Source organism: Bison bison, unplaced genomic scaffold (assembly GCF_000754665.1).
Source record: "Bison bison bison isolate TAMUID 2011002044 unplaced genomic scaffold, Bison_UMD1.0 scf7180017864527, whole genome shotgun sequence".
Classification (NCBI taxonomy): domain Eukaryota; kingdom Metazoa; phylum Chordata; class Mammalia; order Artiodactyla; family Bovidae; genus Bison; species Bison bison.
The window spans coordinates 1,944,789-1,957,196 of record NW_011495078.1 but is presented as its reverse complement, the minus strand read 5'-3'; the positions used below and the strand labels follow the sequence as shown (position 1 = coordinate 1,957,196).

General features: G+C 58.7%; 1 protein-coding gene across 1 annotated transcript in view; it reads left to right on the top strand.

Moving 5' to 3' along the window:
* Positions 1–1,887: 1,887 nt before the first annotated feature.
* ARHGEF7 (Rho guanine nucleotide exchange factor (GEF) 7) overlaps positions 1,888–12,408 on the top strand; it is a 65,972-nt gene continuing 55,451 nt past the window's right edge. Inside the window, exons 1-3 of the mRNA XM_010831543.1 lie at positions 1,888–6,067; positions 7,821–7,905; positions 10,658–10,788. Of these exons, the coding sequence (XP_010829845.1) occupies positions 6,062–6,067; positions 7,821–7,905; positions 10,658–10,788 (222 nt within the window). The 5' untranslated portion in view covers positions 1,888–6,061. The remainder of the gene's footprint in view (positions 6,068–7,820; positions 7,906–10,657; positions 10,789–12,408) is intronic.

Sequence of the window (12,408 nt, the reverse complement as noted above, 5' to 3'; positions counted from 1 at the left end):
AGGGGGGACAGTCTAGGGGGATGGAGCAGGGGGGATGGTCTGGGGGGATGGTCTGGGGGGACTGCAGAGCAGGGAGATGGTCTAAGGGGGACCACGGAACAGGGGGGATGGTCTGGGGGGTACCGCGGAGCAGGGGGACGGCTGCTGTCTGGTACTGTGTTCTGCGTGCTCGTGAATGGCCCCCCGTACTCACACTTGGCTGCCTGCTTCTCTGGGCACAAGAATTCTAGCCCCTCAGGGGCCTGTCTTTTGATCTCATTCCCCTCTTTTACTCCGTTTCCCCCTTTTTTCAAGTCCAGTAAAACAGACTACTTTGAATATCTTCTAGTTGTCACTTTTCTATTTTCATGTAAAAACAAATCAAGAAAATGCCTGTTGATCTTGAGGAAGGGACCCCCCCCCTCCTGACAGGCTTCTCCCCGTTGGTCTGAGGAAGGCAAAGTGCCCCCCTTCTTTGCCCTGAGGCGGTTCGTGTCCCTGCGGAGCTCCTCTGAGTCCTGGGAACTAGCAAGAGGACAGGTTCCCAGGGAATCACTGCAAAGCGAGACAAATCCCGAGGCCTCTCAGACCATATTTAGATGTGAGATCTGCATTCAGTATGTTAAGAAAAAATTAACTTTCTAGCCAGAGTATGCATTTCTGAGCTAATTTGACCCAAATTTTGGACCCTATTCAGGTTGGTTTGTGTTGGGTGTTTTCCCTGGTAGTTGGGGGAGTGCCTGGTCCTCGAGCTGACTGGTGCCGGGTCTCCTGTCCACAACCGCTGGTGTCTCCCCCTGTGCTGCGGGGTGATTGGCGCGCGCGCTCCTGCTCTAGGGAGAGAAGCAGGCAGGCGGGCTGGCATTCACGGGCTGCGGAGCTTCTGTATAGGACTGTGGTTCCAGCGTCCCCTGTGGAGTCTGCTGTAACTAGTTCCCCCGTGGGTCCTTTAAGTTTTGTGTTTGCTTTTGGCTGTGCTGGGTCTTGTTGGCTGTGTCCACGCCTCCTCTAGCTGCGGCGAGCGGGGACCCTCTTGTTGCAGTGCACAGGCTTCCCGTTGGGGCGTCTCCTCTTGTCATGGAGCCCGGGCTCCAGGCGCGTGGGTTGAGTTGTTCTGGGTTGTTTGGGATCTTCCCAGACCAGGGGTCGAACCCATGTCCCCTGCATTGGCAGGCAGATTCTTATCCCCTGGACACCAGGGAAGTCCTGGTGTGTGCTTGGCATGAGGGGTTGGTGACGTTGGGAGTGGTCTGGCCGGGAGAGGGGGCCACATGTTTCCCCCAAGCCTGCAGGAGAGCCAGGGAGCCTGCCTGGCGGAGGCGGCACAGAGGGAGCTGCTGTGCTTCTCCACTCTTCCCGGTGCAGGACGGGCTGGCCCAGCTGCGCTAGGACTTGCAGCATGTTGAGCGGCAGCGACCAAATGGACAGGCGGCCTGTGGGGTGGCCGGTTTGAGTCCTGCTCCCTGAGGCCTGCGGAGGAAGGCTCTGTGTGTGATGAGCGAAGTGCTCCCCTGTCTGCTGATGTGTGGAGCCGGGGGGCCGCTGAGGGGGTGCAAGAGAGAACCTTGTGATCAGCCCCTGTTTCATTTTGAAGAGTTTACAGTCAGCAGAACAATCGGGAGGCGAGGGTGAATGCCCTGTGTTTTCACACTGTCGTCGTGTGGACGTTGCCTTGTTCGGTCGCTGAGTTGTGTGTGAACCCGTGGTTCCTTAGCTAACTGTTTAACCCTCACGTGGGCTTCCCTGGTAGCTCAGCTGGTAAAGGATCCGCCTGCAGCGCAGGAGACCTGGGTTTGATCCCTGGGTCGGGGGATTCCCTGGAGGAGGCATGGCAACCCACTGCAGTATCCTTGCCTAGAGAACCCCATGGACAGAGGAGCCTGGCGGGCTGCAGTCCCTGGGGTCACAGAGGGTCGGACACGACTGAGCACAGCACAGCACCCCCGGGGATACTCCAGGATGTGCGCAGCACGCACGTCTTCAGAACGAGGCCCTCCTGTCGTTTTACGCTGTTCTGGCGATGCCGTCCCTGATGCGTCCCCGGGGTCTGCAGGGCGCCTCTGTAGTGTTTCTTTCAGCATAGGTGCCACCCAGGGGTCGTGCGCTGCGTTCACCAGGACGTGTGCCATTAGTCTCCAGTTTCTCCACCGCTGTTCTTTGTGACTCCCTTGGTTTTGAAGACTCCGGGGTTGTTCCCCGTGGATCCCCCACAAGAATTCCCTGAGCCTCATCTTGACGGCTCGTGGCCCCTCTCTCCCGCCTTTAGCCCTGCAGTGGATTCTTTATTGCTGTTTTCTATTAGTAAAGTCTGCCCTTTCTGTCATCTCAGTGAAAAGCTTGGGAGGGATGGGAGTTAATGTGTACTTGAAGTTTGCTGTCTTGACGTGTTTCTCACGGTTTGGGTTTTGGCACGACTTGATTTGAGTGTTAACACAGTGTGCTCCTTGCCCTTTTGGCTCTAAGCCTCCGCGCCTAAACCAGCCGTCAGCCTGAGTACTTGGCGTGCACCTGCTCAGACTCTCTGGCGCCGTGCGACTGTCCTCCGGACGTGGAGCCCTCGGCGGGCAGATGGGCCGGGGCCGAGCTGCCCTCCTCTGCAGGCGCTGCCCCGCTGACCTGTGTGTGGGTCGGGGGGCCCAGTGACTGATGCGGCTCAGCGCTCTGCTCCCGTCTGGAACCTCTGTCAGAAGGCCTCTTGGAGCCTCGGTCTCCCCTTTACGAGGTGAGGTTGTGGTGAAGTCCGCAGCGTAGCGCCTGGGGCTGCAGAGGCTGCTCGTGTGCGTCTTCACACCTGGCGGCGTCTGTCTGGGATGACTGCGCCTACGGGGGGCGGAGACGGCGCGGCCCTTTCACACGTGGGTCCTGCTGCCTCGCTCCTCAGGACTCTGTGCTCCCTTCTGCCCCAGCCCTTCCTGGAAATGCTTAAAATATTCGGTGTCTCTTTTCTTGAGTAGGTGGTCCCTGTTCTCGTCTTTTAGGTGTTGATACAGTGGAATCCGCAGAATTGAATATGATCTAATTGTCATTTAAGGGAGAAGAGACGGGGGCGCGTAGGGTGAAAGTGCTGCGTATGGACAGAATCCATCACTGAACTTTAATTTTATCCCTGGGGTGTAGGAGTAGGTGGGATTAAGTGCAGAGTCTGCAGAAGCCGAGGAAGAGAACATTCTCTGTTGGATTTCTGCTTTGCACATATCCCCAGCAATATGGACCATTTGCATTAAACTTAAATAGCACAACTCATTCAAGATTCATTTTTTTACTCATCTTGTTCTAAAATCACAAATTCCACTTGACAATGTGATAGGGCAAGATTATATTTTTAAACTTCGAGAGCCACACTCCAGAGCTGTGCCAGAAGGAACAATTTCTTGTGTCAAAAATAACTTCCTCCTAAATTCATCAGTGGAGCTGACCTGGCTGGTTGCATTTGGAATGCTGAAGCTGCCTGAGTTGGGACGGAGCTGTGTCAGCCTTCTGCGGTGGGGGTCCTCTCCCTGAGGGCTGGTGGAAGGAGGGCTTCTCCGCATTGCCTGGTATTCTCTCTCTGGCACCTCAGCCGTGGTGGCGTCGTTGAGGTGTGAGTCGTCTGCTTTTGCAGCAGTGTGATCAGGCGGGTCAGAGTCTGCTGTGGCTGTGGCGTCTCGTGAGACTGGGCGGGGGTGTGTGTGTGCAGCACTGGCGGGAGCAGCTCGCTGCTGCTGGGTTGCTCCTGGGTCTGGTGGTCAGTCCCGGGGCGACCTTTCCTGCCTTCTCTGAGCCACAGCTGCAGGCAGGTCTCCAGGAGGTGATTGCGTGTCATCACCTGGCCTTGCCTGGCTCTCTGCGCTGCCCTGCCTCTCTGGCCTCTCGGCTGTGACTCCGGCAGGGCCCACAGGTGTGGCCGAGGTGGCGGACTTGCTGGTTGTGGCCGGGGTCTCCTGGTGGCCTTGTGGCCTTGTGAGGAAGGACCTTCCTGATCTGCAGCCCACGCAGAGACAAGCCGAGTCAGGAGATGGCCAGAAGCTTCTGATTTCATGCCCGTGGTCCTTGCCATTCTCAACTCGTTACTTATGCAAACCGATAATTGTTTTTTTTTTGTTTACGCCAGTTTGAGTTGGGTTTCACTTGCTTACAGTTGGAAGGTTCCTGACTGACAAGATCTTTGTTGCATGAAGTATAACGTTATGTGAAGTTTGCTTTTCTGTTATTATATGGGAGACTCTCCTGGCTTTCATACCATCTGTGAGCCTGGAAGCTAAGGCAAAGCCGCTCGCTGGTGTTGGGGTGGGGAGAGCCTCTCGGATGGGTGAGCTGGGCACGGTGCCGTCACCCTGCGGGTGGGGTGCCCCCGGCCTCTGTCAGGCGTGCCAGCGCTCCACAGGCCCCGTTAGCAGGAGTGGCAGCTGGGTTTGAGGAGGAGAGAGTGGCCCAGGAGGTTGGAGCCCATGGTGGGCCTGGGGCGGGTTTCCCACAGGGACCCTCCCTCCTGAAGGCGGGGCCATGGCCCTTCCCCGGAGCATCTGGCAACTGGGGCCCGCACGTGGGAGACCGAGCCACGTGCCCACCAGGCCGCGGGCTCCTGAGCACAGCTTGTGCTCAGGACTTGTTAGGTCGGCAGGTACCTGGACGTGGCCAGTGCCCTGCGCCCTGTCTCCCTTCATCTCCGGACCCCACCTTCCTTCCCGGCTCGCGTGGCCCCTGCAGAGGTGCTGACACGCGGGGGAGAGGGGACGTCTCCTGAGAGAGCCCAAGCCCTCTGAGGGCTAGCCGGAGACCTGGGGTCTTTCTGAGAGATTCCTTGAGCAGGCCTGTGAAGCAGCTGTACTCTCTCTTCAGGAGCCAGCTCTGTTAGGGGAGACGTGGGTTTATGTCCCGCTCTCACCCAGAGGAGGCTTGCCCACTAGCAGCCCACACGACCCCGTGGCTGACCACTCGGGAGGCGTGTCCTGCTGTTGTGCTGGCTGCAGAGACGGCGTGGCTGTACTGAGTGGCCTCTTTATCCTGGGGTTCAGGCCGGGGGAGCAGCTCCTGAGCGCCGTGCCCTGCTTATGCCGGAAGGTTCCTGAAGCTTCTGTTGGGACGTTAGGGCAGCGTCCTGCTCAGAGTGGCTGCTCGTGCTGACTCTCGTTGGCTGGCCGTGGGGCAGCGGTTGGGGGCGCCCACCCCACGTCTGGGGAGGGGCCGAGTAGAGGCTGGGAGACTGTGGTTAGACGGGAGCTGGAGGGCAGCGTGGTCATCCTCTGGCCGGAGGCCTCAGAGCTCCTGCTCTGGTGGGCGGGCCACCCTGCCCGCATCACCCCGCTGTGGGTGCTGGTGGCGGCTGGCGTGTGGCGCCTCATCTCTTCCTTGGGGACGGGTGGGCCCTCCTGTGTCCGGTGTTAGTTCAGGGAACAAGCCTGAACCACGTGTGATGCTAAGTGTGAGGAAAGAGCGTGTCAGAGGGTGGTGTAGGGAGCAAGCGTGATGGCTGGGAGGTCGAGCTTGGCTCAGGCGAGTGATGGTCTGGCTTAGCCCTCCCGTGCAGCGTCACGGCCAGTGCGCTCGGCGGCTCCGGGTTCTGGGTGCTCGAGAACCTGCCTTCTCTGCTGCACAGGTGGGGCTGGGACGCTGGGCGGGTGGCCTTCTGTTTGGGAGCCTCGGGGCCCTGACGGACTGAGGTGGCCACCAGCAGAGGGCCCACGGGCAGGCGGGCTTGTCTCCGAAGCGTGAGTGCCCCGGGGTAGCTGTGTGAACCCTTATTCCCACTTTCTCTGAACCCTAAGGTTTTTTCTTTTGTTGAATAGACTCCTGTCTCAGGAAGTAGTTGGTTATCTTTCTCTAGAGGAGCCCTTTAGTCAAAACATCTGTTGACTCAGAATGTGCGTCTCCCTCTCGGTGGCAGGCGCTTGTCTGGTCTCATTGTGTAGCTTCCTGTTGAGAAGTGTGGCGTGTGTGTGAATTCACTTAAGTTCTGACATCACTTTGGAGCCCATTGGTGGGCTGCTTCAGCCAACCAGACGCTTCCTGGTGTCCAAGTAAGATATATAGTTCTGGAATAACAGGAAACTTCAGCTTTCAACATCCTGTTTTTCTGGGTTTTGTGACTCTCTGCCTCACCACGATGAAGGTTAGTAAATACTTTTATGTATATTTCTTCTTGCAGAATACTACAATTTGAATTTTCCAAGCTCCAGAATTAGGATTTGAGAGCTGAGACCGCCTCCTCCCACCTTTTCCAGGAGAAGGAACTTTTGTGTTCTGACAGAAGGGAGCGGAGGCCTGTTCAGGGCCCTCCTTTTAATAAAGAACTCAGCCAGCCCACTGCAGATGTAGCTGCACACGTCCGCCTGGGTCACGGCTCCTCTGACTTAACTATAGTCTGTCACACGGGGATTCCAGGGACTGTCCTAAGGGGTACTTGTTTTCACAGGTGGGCAGGATCTCGCATCACGAATGTTTTATTTCCTGCTCCATCCATGAGAAAGGCGTGAGCAGCGTCGCAGAGTGCTTGGGTGTCTGAGTTCACGACTCTCTTCCCCTCTCCCAGCTCTGTTCGTGTTCTTCTCTCAACTTGGGTTTAATGGCCTCCTTTCTGGAGCTGGTTGTTCAACTCTTGGGTTTTCTTTCTTTGGTTCATGTCTAAATAAGCACACCTCACGAGGATGTTTACTTATCTCAGAAGTTAAAGCAGGAGACGGGACCGGAGGCGGCAGTGACTATCGAGATTTGGAGCAGCCCTGTGTCCTGGGTCTGTCCTCACAGAGACATTCTGAGCTGTGGGGGGGGAGGTGGGGATGGTGGGAGCCGGGCGGGTCGGTGCCTTCTTACTGCGCGCGGGCTGTCCTCTGGATGTGGGGTGTGAGGTCTGCTGCGCGGGTTTCAGTTTCTGGGGCAGCCCGCACAGGGACCGTGCAGTGTGCCAGGGCCTTGCTGGCTGTGCTGAGTCCGCCGGGGGAGTAGGGCTGCGGGAGCCACGCGAGTACGAGTTAGCTGTGCAGGGGGTGGGAGGCAGGAAGAGGAGCCGGGCTTCCTGGCAGGATGTGAGACGCAGGAACCGTGAACCAGCTGGGGCAGAGGTGGCAGGCGGCCTGCAGAGGAAGCCATTCCTGGGGTGGCTGGCCACCGGAGTTCATCTTTGCCCAGTGAGAGAATCTCTGAAGCATGTAGCCCTAGTTTTCATTTTGGCACATGAACACATCTTTCTGTTAATTGCATCTCTGAAAGAATCTTCTTTCTCTACTTTCTCTGGCACAGAGTTGTGGATCATCTGATGGTTGAGTTTCTTGGTGGGGAGGAGTTGTTATCTAGTGATCCAAAGCTGTGTGTGATCTTCAGACAGCGTTTGGGAGTGAGGCGTGTGTGTCTCAGCCCGTGGTGTTTGTGCGCACGTCCGAGACCACGGGCTGCGTCTGGGCAGCCCGACGCGCGTTCTCTTCCGGCTCCTGGGCGGTCGTGTCCCTGGTCTCTGGGGTGGAGGCGCCCCTCTTTCTGGAGTCCGCCTCCCCGCTTCCTCTCCCTCGACCCTTGTGCCCACTCTGGCGTCCGGGCTTTCCTTTGGCTGCCCCGACCTCGGCCTGGGCTGTGACCCGGGAGGAAGTGTGCTGTAGGTGTGCCGGGCAGCCTTGGCCTCAGTCTTAGGAGAAGAGCCCTCTCTGAGTGCCAGGGGTGCCCACGTCACTAGGAGGGTGGGGCAGGGTGGTTCAGAAATGGACTCAGCCCCAGGAGCAGAGTGGCCTCGCCTCCTGGAAGCTGAGCTCCTGGGGTGCCCCTGCCCGGGTCTCACCTGCAAAGCCCGCTGTCTTCCTCCCGCTGCACAGAACCGCCACGTCCCGCCCTGGTGCCGGGCTCGGCTAATCCTGCTTGTTCTCTTTCCCTTGCAGACGTTTGATGCAAACGATTTGTATCAGGGGCAGAATTTCAACAAGGTCCTCAGCTCCCTAGTGACGCTGAATAAAGTAACAGCAGGTAAGTGTCTTTCTACTGAACTTGAAAGGAGGGGAGCTTGGGTAGAGACCTTGCCCTTCTGTCACAGACAGGGTGAACGTTACCGAGCTTAGAAAGGATCTCGCCAAGTTCTTGATTGTGGCTTTGCTGTGATGGTATCCTTTTTCCTTGTTAGAGCAGCTCTTCCTCTTCGGGTCCTCGTGTGTCTCGGTGCTTCCCCTCCTCTGCCTGAGCGAGCAGCAGAGGGGCCTCGTCCACGGGCGCACTCGTGGGCTGTCCTGGCCCTTCAGATGGGGGCGCTCTCCCCCTCACTGTGCGGGGACGAACGGGCCCCAGGGACCACCCCGGGCCCTGGCGTCGCCTGCTTGCTAAGGGGCTGCCCGCCACCCAGAGCAGCCTGCGCCCCACAGGTCCAGGCGGGGCTTCCGTGCTTGACCGTGGCCTGCAGTGGAGACTCTTGGCTGTTGCAGTGACAGCACCTCGGGTCACGCTGAATTAGGACCCAGGTGAGTGAGTGTAGACGAGGGTGAAAGTCTGGATCCTGAAGGAGAAGTGGGCTCCTAGACGGGCGTCAGCACTCCACCCAGAGGAGGCCTTGCAGGAGGAGGTCTGTGCGTTTCGAGGAGGTTATTCCTGGCCCCCACCAGTGAAGGGGTGGGCTTGATGTGAGCACGCAGCAAGGGGGCGGCTGGCCGTGTGTGGCCAGGCTGGCTCTGATAGCAGTGCTTCCCCCAGGACTCCACGCCCCGGCCCACCTTGGTGCCCCCCGGCTGCCAGGGCCACGGCTGATGTTCTGTCCTGGGGCTGGACGTGCGCTCGGGCCGCAGGCAGGAGCAGCTTCGGTAGATACAGACCTCATGCGAGGCTGGGGGAGAGACGGCAGGTCAGCTCTCGCCCTGGAGGTGTCCGTTTCCAGGGTCAGAAGGTGAGAAGAGGGCTCCGGAGGATGCTTCTGCTCCATCTGCCAGGTGGCGATGCTCAGTCATTGTGGCGGGAGTGCGGGGCTCGACACGGGCCGGGGCCGGGGCCGGGGCCGTGTCTCCAGGGCACCCGTGCCATCGCTCTCACCCCGTCAGGTGAAGACGTGTTTCTCGTGTGTTCTTGATGCCCCTGGGTGCAGAACGCAGAGCGCTGTTCTTTACAAAGAGCTGCTGGGACATTCTGGAGTGAACTCGGTGCTTCTCTCTTCAGCTCTTAAACAAGAGGCCAGAGCCTTGTCAAGTGAGAACTTTCTGCCTCTCGTTTGTTGGCTACTGCTCTTCATGTTTGATTTTGAAGTCAGTGTGACATATGGCCGTGCCTTTGCAGATGTCAGCCATAAGGGCCAACTCAGGTGTAAGAAGGGCTTCCCTGGTCGCTCAGTGGTAGGGAATCCACCTGCCAAACAGGAGACCTGGGTGCGATCCCTGGGTTGGGAAGATCCCCTGGAGGAGGAAATGGCAACCCACTCTGGTATTCTTGCCGGGAACATCCCATGGACGGAGGAGCCTGGTGGGCTGCAGCCCACTGGGTCGCAGAGAGTCGGGCGTGACTGAGCGACTAAACAGCGGCAGGTGTGAGACGCACGCTGCCCTTCAGGGTTGCTGTCGGCCTTGCTGAGAGAGGCCTGCCAGTGGCTCCCCTCTGCTCCTGGCACTCGAAGGAAGTGTTCTCGGGCATGTGGACGGATCCTTGCCTTTCTCTTGGACAGAGGAAAGGTTGGCGGTGGGGCAGGAAGGAGTCCCGAGTGTGCCCTGGGTGCAGGGTGGCTGCTGGGCGGCTTCCTCACGCGTGTCCTCTGGGCGCTGCTCTGCGCTTGTAGTTGCCCAGGTCCCCGCCCCACGGTGGTGGTGAGCGCTGGCTGTTGCCGCCAGCGCTCATCTGGGCCTGAGAATTGGAGGGGCTTTCGGACTGAGTGTCCACGTGGTTTTAGGGCAGGAACCCTAGATGCGTGGGCCCTGCTAGCTCTGGGCAGTCGGGGAGCGTGCACCATGTGGTACCCTCCTGGGCGCTGTGAGAGCAGCTGGAAAGCTCTGTTTCCCTGGGAAGTCCTCTGGCTCTCAGCTGTTGATGACTAAGTCAGCATTTCCTCAGACACTGTGCCAGCCAGTCCAGACAGACCTGCCAGAAAGAGCGGGCCCGGAGGCCCCCAGTTTCGGGATGTTTTCATGGAAGGCCCCCACGCAGCTTCAGGATGTTGCCAGGGCCTGCGTCTCAGGGCAGTGACTCCCTGGAAAGCCTTTTTGTGGCCTCGCTTTCACGATCCCGCTGCATCTGTGAAACAGGCTGCTGACCTACACGTGCTGCGTGGTGGTGGGTTATGTGGTCCTGACCGGACCCCCAGCAGGGACCGAGCCTTTGGTGCCCTTGACACCCTGGTCCTTCACAGCCCTGGGAGGTGAGGAAGGTGTGGCTGCCCTCGTGCAAGGGGACTTGCCCTCTGAGGGGCCGCTCTGGCCAGAAGGGCCAGGGGCTTCTCTTGCACGTCAGCGTCTTTCCTTCTCTGCACGGTCCCACAGGGGCTTGGAGCTCGCTGGGCCCGAGGGCAGGCGTGCGGCAGGGGTGCAGGGGGCGAGGCCTGGGCGGTGCTCGGAATTCACTGGGAGGCCTGTTTTTTCCCAGGTGAGAGGAAAGGATCAGAACAGACTGCCTGATGACAGAACTGTTACATGTCCTGTGCTGCTTGTTCCTGGGAAGGGCAACGGGGGTGCGTGCGGGTGGGTCCGGGACTCTGCTCTCTGCGAGGGGCGGGTGGGCAGCAGGGCACTCAGCCTGCCCCCTGACGACCTTGCAGACATTGGCCTGGGGAGTGACTCCGTGTGCACCCGGCCCTCCTCACACCGGATCAAGTCCTTTGACTCCCTGGGACCACAGCCTGCGCACGGCCGGACTTCACAGTTGTTCCAGGGCCAGTACCGCAGTTTGGTAAGTGTGGGCATGGGTCCCGGCGGTGGGAGTATGGTGGTGGGCCGGGGCTCGGGAGGCGCTTGGCACGGGGCAGGTGCCTGTGCTGCCTTGCCCCTGCTCTCGGGGCTGGCATTTGCTCATCGCCAGATTATCACAGGTCTCGCTTCATGTCGGCTTATTTCAAGATGTACCTCTGTTTATCTAGACGGATGTGGGCTTTGAAGTGTTTTCCTCATCACTTGCATGGTGTTTTCTTTCCTGCTCTACACACGATTAGAAGTTGGGGCACAAGAATCCATGTCTCGTACTTAGATGATGAAGAAAAGGCTAACCGTGGAAGACCCTCAAGGTGGTTTTTCTCTTTATGGGCGTGTGACTGCACACTGCGGAGTCTGGCTGCAGCGTGTGAGAGGGGCCCCCTCGTGAGCGCTGGTGAAGCGGGGGCCCCTGGGGTGGACAGACCCCAGGAGACAGGCTGTGAGCACAGACCCCGGGAATGAGGCCCGAGGGCCATGATGCACAGGGCTGAGCGGAGCCTGTGGGGGCAGCCGCCATGTCCGCTGACAAGGGGGTGTGTCCGCATGAGGACCACCGAGCCCCCCGGGGCGGACACTGGCCTGGCCCTTGGCTTCAGCAGCCGCTGCTGTGACTCTGCTTCATGCGACATCCTAGCCATCATTTTATGTTGGAAACTCAGTGACCGTGTCACGTGAGTCTGAAGAGAACCTACTCTTCCAGTCTTGAGAGGCCAGGGCTTTCTGCTTACTGTAGGGGGATGTCGTTCTGTAAGCACGTGGGGATCCTGGAGAGAGAAAGCTGGCCCGGTTGGAGCTGTGCCTTGTAGAGAGATGCATCTGAGTTAGGTCGCGAAGCACTGTTAAAAATGGAAAACTGTAGAAGGGGTATAATTTTTATACCTCTTCTTGAACTGTTCGCGCTCAGGCTGACTCTTCCTGCTGTGTGTGCGTGGCTGCCTTCCCCTCAGAGAAGCCCCGGAGCCCTGTCTCTGACCTTGTGAACAGCACAGTGCCCCTCGGGTGCGGTGTCTCGGTGCCGGCTGGTCAGCGCTTCACGGGGACTGACGCGTGTCACCGTCCACCCCTCCGGGGCTGGAGGGATTTAGAGGGCCCTGTTGGGAGCATCGTGGGCCAAAGGAAGAAAGGAAGGTGTCCAGATCCCTTGAAAATAGCTGCTTCATGAAATACACGTGGAAGATGCAAGAAAAGTCACCAGGCTTTGGGCAGAGAAATCTGCTGCCTGACCCATTCACTGGTGGCATGTGTCATCTGTTTTTTTTGTTTGCTTTGTTTTTGAGTAAATGAGGATTGGATTGCAATTGAAGAATTTTACTCAGTTAAATGTCCTTTATGATGAATGTTGCTGAGATCATAGTAAGTGTAGGACTAGTGTTTCATCAGAGAAGTTTTGTCACACCAGAAACGGAAAGCCCACGCCCAGCTCGGCTGTGTGGTGGGCACAGTGAGCCGCTCGGAGGGAGCGTGGTGAGACTCCTCCTGACCTGAAGGGGAGGGTGAAACCCGAGGGGAGACGCTCCTGACTGAAGCCTCCCTTTGCCGCGGCCGGGCCAGCAGTGGCGGCCCCCGGGGAGGGCCGGGCTGGCGCGGCGTGGCCCACGTC